Source organism: Vigna angularis, chromosome 7 (assembly GCF_016808095.1).
Source record: "Vigna angularis cultivar LongXiaoDou No.4 chromosome 7, ASM1680809v1, whole genome shotgun sequence".
NCBI classification, from domain to species: Eukaryota; Viridiplantae; Streptophyta; class Magnoliopsida; order Fabales; family Fabaceae; genus Vigna; species Vigna angularis.
In genome coordinates this window covers 20508193-20529157 of record NC_068976.1, presented here as the reverse complement: position 1 = coordinate 20529157, position 20965 = coordinate 20508193, and the positions used below count along the sequence as shown (strand labels likewise).

At 29.8% G+C, this 20965-nt stretch overlaps 3 protein-coding genes and 1 pseudogene across 5 annotated transcripts; all 4 read right to left on the bottom strand.

Annotated features, from left to right (window-relative positions):
- Positions 1-213: 213 nt before the first annotated feature.
- Positions 214-3459, bottom strand: LOC108337356 (protein trichome birefringence-like 43). Of its 2 annotated transcripts, none has more exons than XM_017573865.2 (5): positions 3014-3459; positions 1492-1663; positions 1058-1233; positions 823-981; positions 214-745 (listed from the first exon to the last, which is right to left on the bottom strand). In XM_017573865.2, the coding sequence occupies exons 1-5, from the start codon at positions 3274-3276 to the stop codon at positions 454-456; spliced, it is 1062 nt and encodes a 353-aa protein (XP_017429354.1). In that variant the 5' UTR covers positions 3277-3459; the 3' UTR covers positions 214-453. The 2 variants fall into 2 exon arrangements, with proteins under 2 accessions (XP_017429354.1, XP_052736985.1); XM_052881025.1 differs by having other exon boundaries at positions 1492-1670; positions 3014-3149.
- A 7344-nt stretch (positions 3460-10803) lies between these two features.
- LOC108336502 (AT-hook motif nuclear-localized protein 17) lies at positions 10804-11415 on the bottom strand. Its single transcript, XM_017572985.1, has one exon. It carries the CDS (start codon positions 11413-11415, stop codon positions 10804-10806), a length of 612 nt encoding a protein of 203 aa, XP_017428474.1.
- A 3611-nt stretch (positions 11416-15026) lies between these two features.
- Positions 15027-17108, bottom strand: LOC108336503 (uncharacterized; annotated as a pseudogene).
- LOC108338474 (KIN17-like protein) lies at positions 16939-20361 on the bottom strand. 2 transcript variants are annotated; one of them, XM_052880331.1, is made up of 3 exons: positions 20189-20361; positions 17279-18484; positions 16939-17112 (listed from the first exon to the last, which is right to left on the bottom strand). In XM_052880331.1, coding segments are annotated over exons 2-3 (1200 nt in total). In that variant the 5' UTR covers positions 18478-18484; positions 20189-20361; the 3' UTR covers positions 16939-17111. The 2 variants fall into 2 exon arrangements, with proteins under 2 accessions (XP_052736291.1, XP_017430865.1); XM_017575376.2 differs by lacking the exon at positions 16939-17112 and having other exon boundaries at positions 17145-18484.
- Between the last annotated feature and the right edge of the window lie 604 nt (positions 20362-20965).

Genomic DNA, 20965 nt, shown 5'->3' with positions numbered 1-20965 from the left:
TTCTAAATTTTTATATAATTTAATTTACAAATTTAAAAAATAAATAGATAACGCGTAAAATAAATTAATATTATTATATTTATTTATTTTTAAAGTTATGTTAGAAAAATTACAAACATTCTGCCATCAATCACTCATTTTCATGGCTTCATTTCTTTAAATTGTTGTCATCACTGAACATAAACAAAATAAGAGGTGCTGGAAGAAGCAGTCTAGGTTGTAAGTTAAGGCCCAATAAACTACTATAGACCTCTCGTGACCCATGTCATTCGCATGTTGTTTTATTTGTTATCTATTATATATATAAAAAGAGTATGTTATTAGTTACATAAGTGAATACAAAACTAATATGATTTCAAGTTTTTCACCACATAGAAGTTATGTTTAATACAAACAATTTGATTCATATAACTTTTGTTTTTTTTTTTTTACTGTAGAGGTTTCTTATAAAGCTTAATTTTGAATGAGAGATGCATATAAAAGCAAATTCCAAGTATCAGGAACACCAGGGAGACACCAATGGCTGCAATCCATGCTCCTTTTTCCACCAAATCCATAAACAGATGGGTGACCATCTTTTCTCATCTGTGACAATGCAGTAATATTCAGCAAATTCACACGCTTTGACATGCTTCCCAACACCTTCTGTAACACTATCTCAGCTGGGTGTGAATACTTTGATCCAGAAACTGGCACCATTTGCCCCTCACAGAATCTTTCCTTTGTCTCACCCCATTTTCCTCCACTGCATTACACAAACTCAACGTCAATTCTTGCAAGCACAAACTTACTCACAATCACAAATTCTTAAACTTTACACACTTTAGATGATCTGGAGACACTCCTTGAAAGAACACCCTTGTTTTTTTAGGGTTAACGTTGTCTTCAACCCATTTGGCCCATGTTTTCAAGCCTTTCTCGTATGCAACCAAGCGATCCATGTCCTTGTATGTGTGATTTCCTTCTCGGATGAAATCCCATCTGCAGAAAGAGAAGAGTGAAACCAAACTGCATGTGATTATCATAGGATTAATAATAATGTCTGTATTTTACGTACGGTTGTTTTCTTCCGATGTGAAGCCACCAATGCCAAGAGTCGAATATCAGTATATCGTTTCCTTTCCACCTTTTTCCATCTCCAATCGAATCTAATTTCAGGACTCTACCAATACTTTCACTTTCAATATCCACCAAAAATGCGTTACGGGAAAGCATCACCTTCACATCATACCTCTGCATATTATATATAGTCACATTCAAACAAAATGAAGAGAAATGTCTCAACACAAAACTATATAGTATCATTCCTCATTACTTAAGCCTTTCTCTTTTGTAGTATTATGACATTATCATATATTACTAATCAGCCATAAAAAGATTGATTTAAATCATGAATAGGATTATGAATATATATATATATATATATATATATATATATATATATATATATATATATATATATATAGTTAATTAATGAGAGCGGTCTCTGACCGGAAAAGTGAAGGTGGATAGACCTCCAGTTCTGACTGAGGTGTACTTGGCACGTGGCACAGCCGTGTGAAGCATGCAAGTGAGTGATTGCCATTGATTCAAACTCAAGGAGTCCCCCACAAACAAAATACTCTTCCCTCTCAGTCTTCTCAACAAATCTTCTCCATTGAATCTGTAACCTTGCACCAAATTTCATTCAACTCTAAGGTGGGTCCATCACCATAATGATAATTGAAATAGTATTTTCTGTGAACCAATCTTGGATATGTCTATTCCATTAGAACATAACAGGTGAAAGCAACATCACAACTTGTCAAGTCATTAGACCCTCTAGGAAGTTATTATAGGACCGAGTCCAAAAAGTTTGAATTTGATTCAGCTAGTTGATGGATTAAACACGTTATTCATTAATTTAATTATAATTTTTTTCTCTTTAATTTAAAAGAAAATTAAAATATAAATAAAGTTTAATCCATGATGATATTAAACTCTAATCTAAAATAAATAAAAAACACAATACAAATAAAATAAATCCAATATTATGTTAAATTCTACTTACGATCCAAAAGTAAAAAAATATAAAATAAATTACTATATAACATCATATCATTCTTATCACTTTTTTTATTTATAATATTAGACTCTTAATAAATAAATCCACGATATAAAAAGATTTAGGTTTAAGATTTTTATTTTTTTAATATAATTTAAAATTTATAGATAGTTTTGGTTCATCGCATTTTTATCTGGATAAACCGAATTCTTAATGAACAAAATTTAATTTTAGTAGATATCAAAATTTTTAATTATTTTAAACAATATTCGGTTTGAACCATTCAGTTGACTCGAAAATTTTAATATATTTTGACAACAAATCACAACCACATTCTCTTAATTTATGTCAGTGGAAATATATATTAAGCCTGAGAAACACATTTGGTGTTTGACACTTTTTTTTTTTTAATTTTTAGAGATTAAACACATGTTAAAATGTTTATAACAACTCAGTTGTTCTATCTTACTGAATCCAATCGCATTGATAACTTAAAATTTAGCAAAAGAAACCGAGTGTCTGCCGGTGGTTATATGATTGGTGGTTAGCCCTTTTAAGTGGCTTAGAAAGCAAGTAATTGTTTTCTTCTAGCATGTGGTTTTCTTTCAATAGCAGAAACCAGTGGACCCCAAGGAGATGTGAAATCTACATCGAATGTCATATTCAAGGTCAATAATATAGAACAACAAATCTCATTAATCTTTTACTTCAGTAGTTATTCTTTGGACCATATAAGATGTAGTAATTGATACTCTAATTTGAGAGACCGTGTATTTACTGCGGTTTAACGTTAATCAAACCATGAGCAAAGTTGGAGCTTCACTTAATTACTATGGATTAACAAAATAAACTTACTGTAAAAGGATATTCAAGAGTTTCAAAGTAACAGTAATAGATCAAAGTGAGGAATGATGAAAGTAATAATGATAAAAAACTGACTGAATAAGAGGAAAGAAAGGATGTATGTACCTTGGTAAGTTGCAGTTTTTGGGTTGCCATCTGTACTTGACATAGTTTTTATCAGGACGACCATTTCTTATGCAATCAAATTCTTTGAGAATAAAGGGACATTGTGAGCTATTATAAAGAGGGTATGATTCATCAGCAACCCAATTTCCCTGAGACAAATCGCAACCCTTCTTCGCTGCTGTAATTCCTCTTGGCTCTTTGTGATGAGCACCACCGTGTAAATGAACCAACAGTACAATAAGCAGCACAATTAATATCGCCATCAAAGTGTGGAAACTGACGACATAGGTGTCACTGAAAAAAGATGCTGCATATGTACTTCACTTTGGAATTACTTTAGCAGCGGTTGAATTGATATATTCCAAGATGAGACAAAACAGAAAGAAGAGGATGAGAGAAGGATGACAGTTGAAAAATGGATAGAAACCAGAGACTGTGTTTTGGTATATATGGAGGTTTTACATAATCAAATTTTTAGTTTAAATGCCTTGAGTGGGCCTCATCAACCATGTGTGCTCTATCCAATATTATCAAGTGGTTAGAAAATGAGAATAAGGAGGAAAATATTCACTACACGTGCTTCTGACTCACTAGTATATTCCTTTTATCATTTTATTAAGAATTTAAGTAAATATCGATTAATATAATGACCAAATTAAAAGAGAATAAAATAGAAAAAAAAAGTATAAAAATTAAAAATATAAAAGAAAATTATTGTAGACATATAGGAAAGATATTTGGTAAAAGTGAATCTAGCAAAGTGCCCTGGAATCTAGCAAGTGGTTTGGAGTCAATGATGGATGGAAAAAATGGAGTGAGACGAGCTTCAGGTATGCGTGTTGAATGGTTTTGCATGATGTTGATTGGTTTTAGTGGTGGCGTGTGATAATGCAGAGGGGTGAGAATAATAAAACTAAGCTGGATTATTTAGCCCATTAAACATAAAGGTGGGAAAAGAAAAAAAAACAGTCAAGTGTATTATTAACAAGGGTGTTTCACCCTGCACCTCAAAGTCTTTCATCCTGCACCCTCAATTTCCATAAATATCCTCTGATTAATAGAGATGATTATACGTTAAAATTGATTTGTTGAAAAATTCTGCATTAAATGAAGCATTTTTTCAGCACCCATGCATCTGTTGAATGTTTGCACTCATGTATCCCATTCACCTTCGTTGAATGTTTGCACTCATGCATCCCATTTCCTTTACTTTTCTCCTTCTTCTTTCAATGAGTTTTGAGAGATTGTTAGAGCATTTCATTCACCTTTGTTGAATGTTTGCACCCCGTTTTCTTCTCCTATTGAGTGTTCTCATACTCCTTTCGTTGAGTTTTGAAAAATTGTTAGAGTATTTTATTAAATATTGAGGTTATTCAAAATAACTTGACAGTTTGGACGTGGAGGTTTGAGGGAGTTGGAGGCAATGACAGCTTGTCGAAGTGTTTTTTAAAAATTTTCTTTGCATATACATGATTTAAAATTATTTGATTTATATATACTATGTTCATATTCAAAAAAGAGTAAAACATTTAAAATATGAATGAAAATCCAAAAATCACATCATTTGACATCCTATGCAAAAGGATCGCATGTCGATATTGTGACATCCAAAAATATTTATATGAAAGCGTGCACAAATAAACACAAATACTTATTCTCAATCGTAATTAGTTTTTAAATACTATTCGTATTCATATAAATTTTCAGTTAACTAAAAAATTCTTAATCAACATTACTGCTTTGTTCACTTGAGGATATTTAGAGGAGATGATTTGGGAGAAAGTGATTGAATGGATTTGAGGAAATTTTAGGGTAAATTTTTTGTTATTTGTTTGAGTGGATTTGGAGGTAATTGAGAGTGAAATTGGAAGTAAAGTTTGTAAGAATTAGTATAGGATTTAATTGATGTGATAGAATAAAAAAATTTGTTTAATAGATAAAAATTAAAGATTACCAAAATGCCCCTAATTATTAAAGTAATATAAAATGATAAATGTTAATGTTATATTTAATTGTAAAAAAAATTATAAAGAGAAAATTAAAATTAATTATCAAAATTAACTTTAAAAAGGTAAAAAGATTGTAATTTAGTAATATAATTTAATCATAATTGATATAATTTTATAATTTTTGGTTTTTATAATCAAATTGAATATTCATAATAAAAAGAAGTGAATATATCAATAATATAATTATCTAAAAATAGAAAAAAAATATAATTTATTTAATTAAAAAAATATATGAAATGATATATATGAGGTAAGAACATCTTATCATTGTAGAAAACAAGTTCAATAATAATAACCTTCGTTAAATGAAAATATTATATATCGTTAAATGAAAATATTATATATGTATACCAACTTTCATTCTATAAGTAAAAATAAATTATATTTTTAAATAATCTGGTAGTTTTATAAATATCAGAACAAAAATTTACTTTGATTAATAATATTTTATGTAGCACGTATGATTTAACATAATAAAAACAATGACTAATAAAATTATAACTATGGAATGGATACAATGGTGTGTTACAGAGAAGTTAAATAAGACATTTTTCCAAAAAAATCATCTTAAATCCGTGCAGACGTGCGAAGATGGAAAAAAGTATATATCCTGCAAATCATCGCTTTTACTTATTTGCAAATCCATAAAAACGAACATAAAAATTCATCCAAATTCTTCTTCGCCAATCTGCAGTAAATATTCGGAAACGAACACACCCTACAAATTTATTTATCATATATATAATGACTAATTAAAACAGTTACTTTGTTTTCTAAAAAAATATTAAAACCAGGCGCATGTGTGTTATTATTTATTTGGAGGTTTTTAATATTTAAAAAAATATGATTTTTTAGAATTTAAATTTTGTGATTACTTAAATGATATTAATAGTTTTATTTTGTTATTATTATTTATTGACATTATTTTTATCCACAATAAATATTATAAAAAAAATCCCACTAAAATATTGTTACATGAATCTTTTCCTATATTTTTTATTTTTAAAAAATATTAGTAAATATGACATTACTCTGAGCTAAATAGGAAAGGAGCTAAAAAGAGTTACATTATTATGTCATGAGATTAAATCTACTCTGCTATGAAGTTTCAATCATAAATAAAGTAATTAGATGAATGGAAATAGTGTTAATGTATTGACAACTCTGAATATCTCATGATTTGTGATTACAGTTCCATATTTAAATTACTTTTAGTTCACTTCTCATTATAGACTTATTACTACTGCAATAACTTTTTCAAATTTATTTAATGCTGGTATTCAATGCCATAATATAATAAATATGTTTTCCTTTTATCACATTAATTTCATTCATAAAACAATTTGACCACATTAAATTCTATATGAGATTTTAAAATCAAACAAATAAAACAGTCTATATTAATATAGATTTCTTAAAATTTCAATATTTATAAATGAAAAAAAAAAGTAAATATAAAATAAACGTAAGTTGCATAAATGTTAAAACGTTGAAAGGTTTTAGAACTTTGTATTAATGAATGGTAAAATGAATAGAAAGAATAGAATAATTATTCATTCATAATTAATTCTTATCCAGCTATGAATTGATAATTGATAACCTGTCTCTCTTTATTTGTGGGGTTGTTCAAAATTTATATAACAAAATAAGTATTCTACATTGAATTCTAAAAGAAAAATATCTTTTAAATAATTCTTTTACACCAGCATTTGTGATAACTTATGATTAATCTATTTCAAATATACAGACAAATATAAAATAATGACACATAATCTATTGTCAAAAAATTGTTTAAAAAAGTTATTAACCTATCATATTACATTCTAAAATCATAAACTGAAAAACACATTCAAACTAGTTCAGCAATAAAAAAGAGTTGCACAAATTACAGACACAAATAAGTACATTAAAACATTGTCACCTTTAATAGGTTTCCCAATATAAGTACAATAAAAGTTTCTAAGGAAATAAATTAAAATAAGTTTTTTTTACTTGCATGTCTTTATTAATAACAAAGGGTATTAATGATTTTTTTTTAGAAACCTATTAAAGTTACTATGTGTCATCTTTAACAGTGGTAATTCTTGGTTAGAAAACAATCCTATATCATAATGGCTATTATTAGAGGATAAAAATTAGGGTGAAGGATGGAAAGTTACAGAAGTTGGTTGAATTATTATTAAGGTCCAATTTGTTTCAGTAGATGGCATGTATTTATTTAGTGTTCAGGAAGAAAGTTTGGTTATTATGATTTTTTAAATTAGTGAATATTTCTTATGCATTTAATTTTAAATTAAAAAAAATAAAAGATAATTTATTTCTTAACCTTAGTATGTCTAAATAATTAAGAACTTATTATATTTAATGCGTCTTTCTAGACCATACATTGTTTATGCAGTAGATGGACTTAGTAAGTACACTCAATGTCCTAATCAAGAGTATTGACATGCATTTGCAAGACTTATGAGATATTTAAGAGGTTTAATGGATTATGCTATGGAATATAATAGATTTTTCGTTGTACTAGAAGGATATATAGTAATGCTAACTGGACATCTGATTCAGATGAAATAAAATCCACTAGTGGTTATATATTCACACTTCAGGGTGATGCGATTATATGGAGATCAATCGAGCAAAAAATTATGTAAAATCAACCATGAAATATAAGTTTGTTGTTATTGAAATGGCTTGATAGTGAGGTTGAATGGTTGAAAAACTTTTTAGCAAACATTCCACTATGAGTGAAACCAAACCATTTGTGTCAATACATTGGGATTGCCAATTGACAATAGTTATAACTAAAAATAAGAATTACAATGGAAAGAACAAACATATACATTTAAGACATAATTTGGTAAAACAATTATTAAATAGTAGAACTATTTCCATTGATTATGTGAAGTCAGATCGAAATCTAACAAATCCTCTGACAGAACCCCTGAACAGAAATATGATTTTAGAAGCATAAAGAGAAATCAGATTTAAGCCACTTGCAAACAAACAAGTGATAATAACTTAACATTTATTACTAGAAATCCCATAAATAAGGTTTATGTGGGCAAAATATTGTTTGTTTTGATAGCACTAAATTGATTTTAAATCAATTATCTCAATTCCTATAGTTAGTGCGAAAGTGATATAGACGGTATAATTAAGAGGTTAAACTTTGTAATTAATATTCTACATGGTGTAAGAATTTGTTTAAATAAATTTTTTAATGATTTTTATACCTTTTATGGATGGTGTATGATTTGCAACATATACTTGATGAAATCACCTATATGAGTGTCGAGTGAGACTGCTTGTATGAGATATTGACATGATTTCTAAAAAACTCATGAATATTGGGTATATGCATGACCTAGTAAGCGTAAAACAATGATAACAACAAGAATTATGAGGGTGTATTGTGATTGATAAATTGCTAACATGTATGAAGTATCTTTGGTTCATATAACTTGTTGTGCCAATTACATTGTGTGTACGTTTATCAATCCAAGACTAATTCAGATACATTAGTATACTAGTTTTAATGCATTATATCTTTTATGAGACCCAAGATTCTCTTCATTTCATCTTTTTTTTATCTTTTGTAATATGTGAGGATTGTTATAACATAAACACCAGATAAAGTATATTACAAAATATACAAGAAGGTTGTTGCAAATATTTACAACCTTTTTGCAAGTTGCACGAGTTGTAGAAGAAATACATTTTCTTTCTCTGTATGATTGCTGCAATTTTGTCAATGTTGCAGATCCTCCCCGCTAGGCACGATGGTCAACTTTGAGCTGTTACAAATATCCTCTGGAAGCCATGAGTTTTTTTTTGGCTCATCTTAATCTCCCTCTTGTATCTACAAATACATGCATTTTGCTTCTTCCGAAAACACAACTCACTTCTTTTCTTCTCTCTCATTCTCTTTCTTTTTTATTTTATTACCATATGTTTAATTATTTACTTTTTTTAGAGTTTTTTTTATTAGATCTAATCTCAAACATTTAAAAAATTTATGTTGTATTTTAAGATGTGTTTGCCTAATAAATTACGAATAAATTCTTAAAGACAATGAATTTTGTTTGTAATTTCGTCAACTTCACAATGAAAAATATTATATATATATATATATATATATATATATATATATATATATATATATATATTTTAAGTGTTAAATATCCTATATTTATATTTATTGTAAAGTTTTTAATATATATAAAAAAAATTTAATTGTAGTTTTTTAGAATTTAAGTTTTGAGATTAGTCAAATGATATTAATGATTTTACTTTATTGCTATTAATATTTACTTTCCATATGTTTTCATTTTCAAAATACATATTAATTAACGATTCTTTATTTAATTTTTATCTGCTTATCTTTTACCATACGTTTTTCTTGACTTTCAATATTTCCAAACACATTCTTTAATTTGATAAGTTGGTTTCTTCGAATTTGAAAACAACTAAAGAAAATACATTATTTTTAATGAATAAGGAAATCTATAAAACAAACATATTAATATTGTAGACATAAAATTACATATTTCATAAAAGATAGGATCAATGTCTATGGACAAAACATATTGGACATTTGACTATATATGGTATTACATTGGATAAACTATACTTAAATGAGCACCAAGGATTAAATCATGACTTCATTTTTCTTTGAATGTTGATTTTCCACATTAAACATTTATTTTCTCTTCAATATTTTTATTTGCTGTCGTCGAATATCGCCTTTATAATTCTTTTTTCCAAATTTTAAGTTGATTTTTCTTATGATAAAACTAAGAGTGAATAAGACATTACTATAAAGCTAAACAATAGAGGAGCTAAAAAAATTTAATTAGGTTGTAAGATTAAGTCTACTGACGAGAAATACAATCTAATTTGAAGTTTCAATAAAGAAAACTAGAGTTAATGAAGAAAACTAGAGTTAATGTGTTGACTACTTTAACTATATCATGAAATTTATTTACCAATTTTTCAATACAGTTCCATTAAACTACCTTTTAAGTTCACTTTTTTCTAGCTTTATTACCATTGCATTAACTTCTTTTAAAAAATTTAAGGTTTGTATTGAATATAATAAATAATTTTCCGTTCACCACATTAATTTGATCATTACAAAAAATTTGACCACATTAATTTCTATATGGAATTAGAAAACCATATAAATAGAAGGGTCCATATAAATATAGACTTTTACTTTCAAAATTTAAATATTTATGAATGTAAAAAATAAATGTAAGTCCTAAATATATATTAAAAAAATAGTATTTGAATTTTGTATCGATGGTGAAATCAATTGTGAATTGAAAAAATAGAATAATCATTCATGTCAAGCTATATGAATTGGTGAATTATCTTTGTTTTTTTTTCATTTATCGGTATCTTTTAAGATTTAGATTTCAAAATTAATCTTCTTCATGGAATTTCAAAATCACAAATCTAAAAGCATATTGAAACTAACATCTATCACTTACAACATAAGCTCAACAATAAAAAGAGTTGCATCAATCACACACAAACAAGTGCATCAAAGTATTGTCACTTAGACTTCATCAAAATAAATCTACAAATTACCATGCTTTTACAAATATATTTGACATTTCATAATAAAAAAACAAAAAAAAAACTAATAAACCATATTCATGATAGCACCTATATTTTAAGATGAGTACATGTATAACAATACTAATGGAGCGTTAACACAATTTAATTGTCATTTAGATTACATGAATAACAATTATTGTTATCTTTTTTTTTTCATTATCATAATTGATTTTCACTTTTGTTATTCTCAAAGCTATTCAAAATAGTAGCTGCTACAACAACATCATCACCTGCGATAATCTTCCCTCCAACAACTCCAATAAAGCTTTGACCTATATTTGAACAAAAGGAAATGTTAAAAAAACAATCAATGTCAAGATTAGACAGTGATGAAACAGTACAAGAGTTGTTATTTATGCAAGTGCCAATGAGGGAAACTAATGTGAAGGGTCCATGAACAATGAATGTAGAAGTTGTGGATTCACTATCACGACGGAGAGTGACGTTCATAATAGATCCTGAAGCACTTTGCACCGTGATGCTAATTTGGTAATCATAGGCGAATTGGATCAATGCCTCAATCACATCAGAATTTTTAGGGATTTGAATGAAAATAGGTTTTTGGGTATGCTTGTTGTCTTGGTCAATCACAAGGGTTAATTTTGGTTTGTTCTTGGAGCCCACAGGCCTACCGCGTGTCCTCTTTGATGATGATGAGGAGGAGGGGGATTTTGGATGAGTGGATGAATCAGTAACATCATAAAAGGTGTTGTCATCGGAGGAAGAAAGTGGGGTGGATGATAGGGGATTTATATTACTTGGTTGAACCATTGTTAAGGTAGAAAAGGAGGATGTATATGAGATTTGAAATGGAAAGTGATATTGAATTGGATATATAAAGTCAGGGAAAGAGAAAAGAGGAAGAAGAAAATTATTTTGTTTGATGTTTCTTTGTAGATAGTTTGTAACTGGGTTAAATGTGTTTTTAGTCCCTATATTTTGATATAAAATTGGAATTTGTCCATGTTCAAAATTTTGATACAGTTTAGTCTCCAAACTTTAAAAATAAATAAATATAATTTTCATAACCCAACCACGTTAAATTTTTTTGATGTGTCAATTTACCTTTTAGGCTTGTATTTGAGTTTTTTACACCATTTGACACATTTCAATTCAATTATCATCGTAAAGTATCATTTTAAATGACTATATTTATTCATTTTTAAAATTTAAAGATAAAAATGTATCAACGTTTAAAATATGACGAATTTCAATTTCACATCTAAATTATAAACTACAAATATATTTAACTTTTTCTAATAATCAAATAGATTGGTTTAGAACCAAGAAATTGGACGAGGTCCACATGGACCAAGTTACAAGAAACAAAACCATGGGCCTTTGCATGCATATTTAAGAGTTATGATTTTTTATTTTAAAAGAAGTTGGCAATTAGTGATGGATTTTCAAAAAAGTATTTTAGAGATAATAAGATAGATGTAATAAATTAAGAAATATCAAATATATAAAATATACTTGATAAAATTAATATTTATTTATATATTAATTTACATATTAAAAAAATTGGAAGAGATCAAAGCTCCCTGTGGACCTTCTAAAATTCACCCCTGTTGGTAATATGATATAAAACGTAGGTGATTTTCCAAAGTGAAAGAGAGAAAAGATAGAGATTTCATATGCACTAAAAGTGTATAGTTTTACAAATTTACCTTTTAATCTTTATCAAACTTAGAATTTTAATCCCAACACATACAATTTTAATATTTTTGTAGTCCATATAAATTTATTAATCATTTAGTTCTTATAGTTGTATAAGCTTTACCTCTTAGTCTAAGTTATCAATTTTAATTTTCTTGTAGTTCTTATACATACAAAATTAGTCTCTATTTAGTTATTTTGTATCTAAAACTATTGGAACTAAATATATTAAAATTAATATATAATGATTAAAGGATATAAGTATAGAGATTAAAAGGTAAAATTTATTAAAGTATAGAAACCAAACGAGTAATATTATCTTAAAAATATTACGTACAAAAATAAAAATGGGTGATTTTCAAATGAGTACTCAAACTTACGTAGAGTCAAAGATAAATATAAAAGTAAAGAAATAGATGGTAAGAAAGAAAATAACAAGGAATTATATTGAAGATAAAAAAAGTCTCTAACATTTTTATTTTATTTTAAATTTGATTTATCTTCTTGAGTCTAAAATGACTATATCGAATATCAATCAGCAAAAAAAAAAAATCAATAATTATTACTCACACACAAATAACATATCATAAATATTAAAATATATAAATTAAAGTGTGAACTGTTAAAGTTATTTTCAATGGCTAGAGTTTTTTATTTTTTTCTTGAATGCTTTAAAGAGTCCAATTCATGTTGTTACGTTTGGAATGTACCATGTAACTTACATTAAAAATGAATTTAATTTTGGAATTGAGAAAACAAAAAGGAGGATGGGCCACATAAAATTTGATTGAGATGATTGCATGATGTGAAAAGCTAACTAAAATATAGCCTCATAAAATGATAGATTAATTTTCAATGGATAAACACTCATTTTCTCTCCATATTTTTTAGTCTAACTATTACCCACTTAAATTCTGAATAGTAAAGGAATTTAAAAATTCAGGTTAGGCCATAGGATTAAATTTACCAAGGAAAAATTTCAGTATAATTTGAATTTTCAAAAAAAAAAATTAGATTAACAATAATATATTGTTTTAATTTTTTACTACTTTAATATGTCATGTTATTCGAGAGAGAAATTCCCTGCAAATGTATGTCAATAAAACAGGGATGAAAGTGACAGTTTCATAATAAAACTGCCTTATTGTGCACCTTTATTTGTAACTTGAGTTAAAAAAAAATCATTATGTTTAATATTGAATAACATTGAATACAGTAAATGTACTTGATTTGACCATATTATTTTGTTCAAAAAAATAAAACTTTGACCACATTAAATTTTCAAACCAAAAAAGCCGGTTATATCACTGTAATTATTGAAATATTTATAAAAGGTAACTGTTGTTGATTCATAAACTATTTGTTAAACACAGTATATAAATATAAAAGTAAGCTTCAAAATTGTGGGGGAAGTCTAGTTCTCCAAGTTAAGCATGGTATCTAAGTTAATATAATTTTTTTTCTGTGTTCAACTTTTATTAATAAATTTTTTCAAAATCTAATATTTCTTTATTTTGACTTTTAAGTAAATTTTACTACATACTGTCATTGTTCTCTTATCTACTCATCGTAAATAAATAAAAAATACTTAATATGATTAAATTTTCAAAGACAATTTTCAAAATTTTCTGTCTAACAATAAAATTGTATATGAAATTTAATATATGTTAGATATATTACCTTCATTTTATATTTATCTTTTAACTTTAGTTAGTTTGTTATTATTTTTTTTTTACCACTACACTTGTCGCTACCGACGACAGTGCAACCTACCGCTATCGACAGTGTCATTGTTTATCACTATCACTATCGGAGTTCTAGTTTCGACCGACAATCATATGGTTTTGATCGTCTCGGTGAGACGACCATTATGCCATTAACAAAGGCTTCATCGGAGCTCCTACGCGCTCTTTCGACCGGTAATCACATGGTTTTGATCGTCTTGACCAAACGACCATCATGTCATTAACGACGCATTCATCAAAGCTCCTACACGCTCTCAACGCCTTTTGAAGTTGTGGATTTGCTCCCTTTTCCATCGTGCATGGTGACATGTCTCATAGTAATTCAGAGCGTCGAGGTCGCTCGTTTTTCGTTTTCAGGTTCATTATGTGTTGTTGCTCATCTCGTCTCCTTTCAAGCAGTTATTCAAAACATTGAGATTGCTCTTTTTCCTTTTTCGGATACCTTGATTGGAAAATCTTAGATCTCATCTCTTCTAACCTCTCTTTTGACACCACTGTGTTTGACCCGTTCATATGTTTTTTCTCCCACAGAAAAGATGACTTTTGTTAGTTTATTTATAACAGTGGTAGCTCTCCAACAATGACCTCTTTATCCATGGGATGTCAACAATGCATTCCTCAACAACGATTTGCAAGAAGAAAGATTTAGATGGAACAACCTCCCATAGTTGTTGCTCAGAGAGAGTCTTTTGGATTAATATTTTGTCTTTTATGTCGTCTTGCAAATCATTAGCAATTTTATGTCATAGAGTGCAAAAGCATATATTTTCACTAAGACTTATGAATTATATTAATAACAAACTTGATACATATGTATGTTCTAGCACGAATAAGAGTGTTAGATATGTTATCTTTATTTTATATTTATTTTTATTCTTTAGTTACTTTTTTATTATTTTTTATTTGTATTTTGGACTTAACCCATATTTATTCTATTATAAATAAATGATCCTATGTGTATATTTAATACAAGGGAGATTAATCTCATTCATAATTTTCAGTGTATTGAACAATTACATTATTACAATATATAGGGCATGACATAACTCATGCAGAATACCCATTGTTTCTGAATGTATATGCATATACTTACACATATAAATCAATGTTTCTCACTCATACTAAAGTTTTAGGAACTACGATTTGTAGAAGTCCATCCCTGAAATTGGAGAAAGAAACAGCAAATCATCAGCTTCAAATGTATAAAGGTAAAACACATATATTTGAACTTCTGCAAATCCACACACATCATAACATACTACTTCTGCACAAAAAAATAGTTTCTGAGTAGATGTTATAAATTATATAGCTTCAGCATTGAGTTTGAAAAATTTATGAATTACAAATCCGTGGCAGTGCTGTAGATGCCAAGCAAAGCATTAACATTGGCATAGATTCAGCTTTTCTGTACTTAAAATACCATCATGATCTAACTGCCAATAAAACACAAAAGTAATAACCATCATTACAGTATCTAGATTCAGCAAGAGTGAATCAGCCATTTTAGCCAAGAACATTAGGTATTCAATGGCTTTCTCAGTTATTTAATTGAATTTCAAGCTTACAATTTAAGACACCATCTTGTGTTACTATAATCATTTACTGATCCAATAACCAAAACTACTAAAAAAAGTACTAATCATATAATGCAATAGACCAAATTAGAAGATTTTTTAATTCATGAGTTAACATTAAGAAACACATGCATAACACAGATATAACTCACAAAAAATCAGCTGATATTCTGTCCTTGTTCACACCAGAAGAAAGTTGCCACAGCACCTCATATGGTCCATATAATATTTCCCTCCGATGGTATGAAGAAAATGAAGCATTTGGACAACTAGCAATTGTCCAAGAGCTTGTAGAGCGTCTACCTTGGACACACAACCTATCACAGTTCACATATTCACTCTTTTATCAGAATGAAAACAGTCATGTACTTCAAAAGATTCATAACAAATGAAAGAATCACTCCAAAAAACACAATAATGACTTTCAGATAAAAGTAGTATCCAACAATAGTTTATTAAGCCTTATCCTTTTCTTCAACATTCCCTTGCTATTATTGATTAAGCAGAACTAAATGCTTAATACCATAAATTGCAAAGATTATAATGATTAGTATAAGATATGCTTCTTACTTTAGATCATCAACCTCCACTTTTATGCCACTGATACTGACACCTGGAACTTCCACTGGAATGACATATTTGCTTCTGATTCTGCAACATCCATCCTTGGAGACCACTCAATTCCTGCAGAAGTATATTGACAATCATCATTTAGCAGTTGACAAACAGCATTAAAAAGTTCCACCAATAATTCAAATAATTTATATGCTTCTGCTTGTTATAGATAATCATCTAACATAACATCAAATAACTTTCTGAGCACAAAAGTGCTAACCACCAATTTCAGAATAGCACGTTTTCTTCTCAGAATGTAACAGATCTCCTCTAGTCTGTCTGTTTGGCCTGGCAATTGTAGGTGGTTCAAGTGTATCAAAGCCTTGCTCCGGAGTCAGTGATTGGACCACTGAAATTTTTTAGAGCGATTCCGCCACCGCAGGCTAGCAAAACAGGGTGCTGTTGCATTAGAAGCGCATTCAGATGCAGCACCAGCACCATGATGAGTTTCAGGAGCAAAAGTTGAGCCACCCTGAAAAATTTTTGTATCAAGAAGCCAGTGAGAAATGAATCATTTACCAAAAAGAGAAGTAAATAGAACATTGTGGAGTAATTCAAAACAATAAGAACACATTAAGTACCTCTTCAATTGAAGTTTGCCTCATAAAATAACCAAGAGAAGAAGATGCTTGGCGTGCAAAATACACCTTATTATCGCATCTCCGGAGCACAGAATTCAGACTGCCACTGCAGTTCTGATGGTAAACATATATATTCAAGAAAAAAAAAAGGATAGTACATAGAGATTATTAGAAGTTGTAAACCAGAAGCTACAAAACAAATACGGGGGTCTATTAAAAGAACATACATAGAAGGTGTAGCTAGTGTGGTACCTACAACATGGTATCTCAAACCTCTCGGTCACCCCATTTTTTCTGCAAATTTTGGTGCCTCATTATAGTCAAAATTATATAAATTACCAAGAATGGTATCCAATATAAGATAATGAATATGGTTTTACAAGCATAACACATTAGACAAAGATACATAAAGACGAACACTAGAAGTAAACCACTGAGTTATTAATTCCATCCAACTCACTAGGCTAGTTTACAAATGTCCTCGTATTCCATAGCTTTAAGCACTCTGCCATCATAGGGTCCTTTCTCGATCTGCACCTTAGCACAAAAATTATCTGTATCCACGCCCAACAACTTAGCAATTGATCCTCTATACGCGCCGTTGACAATTTTAACACGGCCACCAACTTGTGGAATCACAGTTTCAAGCTCTGCCTGATCAACTTTGAGCACATGCTTACTTTCAAGAATTTCTATTTCCCCAACATACTTGTCAACCACCTTCCGCACAACACCCTTTTGCTTGTAGTAGCCCTTCTCTGCCAAAACTTTGCTCATAACCTTAACAACAATTCCCTGGTGCAACCAGTAATCCTTCCGGTTGATTTTTTCCTTTTTCTTCTCTTCATCCCTCATCATTTCCTCCAAAGTTGATTTTCCACCACCACTTTCTTTCCTCTTCAAATTGTTTCCAGGATTTCTTTCCCCATATTTCTCTTCATCAGCCTCCTCAAACACCACCCTTGATGCCTCACGTTTTTCCTTGGTCACAGGTTGTTTAACCAATGAAGACCCAAGAGAAAACCCTATCTTAATTCCATCTTCCATATTTAGTTCCCTTGGAGGCTCAGATTGTGAAGGCTCATCAGCCTCAGGAGTAGGCTGCTGCATCATTTGCTCAGCCATTTCAATCTGTTTTCTGATCTCCTTCTCTTGCTTTTCTTCATCTGCCATATCTGCCTTGATTCTCTTATTCTTCATCCTCTCCTTGAAAAGGGTTTCTGAATCTCTGTCTATGTATGTAATGAACCATCCCTTGGGTGTTTCCTCGACCTTACATTTGCCAGTTCGACCCAAGTACTTGACAAATTCAGTAAGAGTTGCCCACTGGGTGGAGTTCATATGAACATGGTGCCTATCATTTATGTATTCGTTATAAACTACAGTGGCTGCGACACGGCTGAATCGATGACTGCGCTTCATGTGCTCTAGAAATGAGCTCTCAAACTCTTCGGAATAGCCCTCAACTATACGGTGTGGGTTTTGTCCAAAAATTTGCATTTGTCGCTGATGTCCTTCACTCATACAATGGCATTTAAATCCATTCTCATCTCGGCACTGCTTCTGGCACATCTGGCAATACCATCGAAGCTTCTGCAATCCTTTTGCTTTGATTCGATTGGCAATTGCTTTTGGTGTGAGAAACTCATTTTTCCCCATCAAGAATCTGGGTGTAATATTTTAGATCAAATAAATCATTGTGGGAGTACATAATCAAACCAGTATTGTAATAACAGCTAAAATTGGTAAAGCATTGCAAAACAAATTATTTAGGACCAGTATTAAAGCATTAGATATAATAACTAACGTATACATTTAGAGGTTTAGATCAACATACAATAAACAACTTCACTTTTTACTTTCCGTGACATGTTTATTAGAATCCTTCAAAGAAACTCATTTCTCCTTGTCACGAATTTGAATATAACATTTCAGATCTAACAAAATCAGTCTCCTTACAACTAGAATTACATTGAAGGGAGTGATAGCGGTAAATTTTACCATTATTTGTGGTGCATTTAAAATACCAAATCAACTCTCTTTGAGCTTGAAGATTGCTTAATCCTCTCTTTTCTCTTACTTTTGTGAATAAGTTAGTCTAGGTTATATTTAATGGTTTTCATCACTAATTCCCACAATTTTGTAGGCAATTTGTGAGCATTGGAAGAGCATCAAGTTATCAAGGAGTTGGAACCCAAGAAAAACGGCAAAAGCACCAAACTAGAAGGCTAATGAAGGCTAGCAGCTCGCCTGGGCGCCCCCTCCAGGGGCGCTGAGCGCCACAGCCTCGCAATCTCGCCTGGGCGCCCCATCCAGGGCGCTGAGCACCATCCAGTTTTGCTGAACTCAAGCCGGACACCCTCCTATCTGGGCACTGAGCGTGACACTTGCTGATGTGGCACCCTAGACCTGTTTAATGCTTCCATGCAACGAGGGTGCCAGCTTCTTGGCAGCTGAAGCACTAAACACCATTTCTTAGACCTCTTGGAGCAAGTTTGGGCAGTAGGAGTTCTCCATTCCTCTTCCTTGGGTCTTCATCTCCTTCATTCTCTTCCACTGTAAGCTCAAGCTCTCCATGACAATGGAGAGCTAACTTCATTTTGTTGGGCAATGATGTAACTATGAAACTCTAATGTAAATGCACTTGTTTTGAATGAATATAAGCTTCTTTCATTGATTGTGAGTGTTTATTTCCTTCTTTTAAAGCTTGTTATGATTTGATCAACCATAGCATGATTCTTTGGTTTGCTTAATGTTGGAAAATATTGTGTGAACTTTGAACTAGACTAAACACCTAAAGGAAATTGTATCTAGGAATAGAACTTGGACCTTTAGTTGTCTTAAATCTCATTTCTTAAAGCATATGAACTTGTTAGGTTTTCCAAGGGATTGGAGTTTAATGGGTAAGTCTAGGCTCTCTCTACCAAGGGATTGGGTTTGAGGTTGACATTAGCAATTTAATGAAGAAGTAATGTGCATTTGGATGAGTGTAGTAGGTAAAATCATACCCCAACATCAAATAATTAGATACAACAACTAATGAACATTCTCATGAATTTTGATCAGAATACAATAAACATTAAAAAACCACCAAAGATTTCCGAAGGAAACCACCACATAACACTCAGCTCAATTACTTTGATTCTCAACACGACGCGTATAATAAATCAATGGCTTTCCAAACACACTCTGCCCAAACCCCTGTTCCAACATTTTGGCTCAGTATCCTATTCTAGTTTGATTACATCCCGATTACTCGAAACACTCTTCTGTCATTCTATGCCTTCCAATCAAAGCATTACCATTACAGACGATAAATTCCATTCATTCTACGAATAGAAATACAAGAGAGCAGAGAGAGAAAACGGACCTGATAGTGACAACAATTCCGGCGGTGGTGAGCAGCGGTTTGCGGCGGAGACGGCAGCTACAATTGCCGGAAACCCTAGATGTGGGGAAATTGCGAGTTGGGAATAGGGGAATATGGAGAAACTCAAAAAAAGGGGATTGGTATTAGTACAGGAAAGGGTTTTGTATCTCCCTTCAGGGCAATTAATAAATAGCGTGAAGAAGAAAATAAAACTACTTTTATTTTATTTACTCTTGTTTTAACAAAAATATATTAATTTATTAAAATGATTGTTTATCAATTTTTATATCAATCAATTTTAGATAAAAAAAATAAAAAAAATTAATTTCTAAGAAATTTTTATATATTTTCGTCTTTAAGAATGTATCCATATATTCCTCTTATTTAATTATGTTAAGTATTTTTTACGTATAAACTATATTTTCAAACAGATATTAAAATATAAACTTGTATAGAACTTAACTTGTATAAAACTTAAATATTAACAAGAGACGTTTGACACGTCAAAATAACTACACGTAATTAATTAAGTTAAGAAGATTGTTTATTTATTTCTAAAATCTGAAGAACAAAATATATAAAATTTTTGAATAAAAATAAATATATTGTAATCAGAAACAAAAAAATATTTTATAATACACATATACGAAGTTCATATATGTTTGAGTGTACGAAAATCGAGTTTCATTTATAAGATTATCATTATCTTATTGTAATTATAAAATTAATATAAATAATTTTTATAATTTTATCGTAAATAAGTTTTATTTATTTTTT

Bases quoted from the DNA above. Each gene is read 5' to 3' on its own strand.
- LOC108337356 (XM_017573865.2), bottom strand. From the start codon at position 3,276: ATGGCGATATTAATTGTGCTGCTTATTGTACTGTTGGTTCATTTACAC. The intron at 1,234-1,491 runs GTCAGAGACCGC...TATAATATGCAG, and splicing joins TATCCACCTTCACTTTTCCG to AGGTATGATGTGAAGGTGAT. The intron at 746-822 runs GTGTGTAAAGTT...TGTGTAATGCAG, and splicing joins GTGTCTCCAGATCATCTAAA to TGGAGGAAAATGGGGTGAGA.
- LOC108336502 (XM_017572985.1), bottom strand. From the start codon at position 11,415: ATGGTTCAACCAAGTAATATAAATCCCCTATCATCCACCCCACTTTCT.
- LOC108338474 (XM_052880331.1), bottom strand. From the start codon at position 18,477: ATGGGGAAAAATGAGTTTCTCACACCAAAAGCAATTGCCAATCGAATC.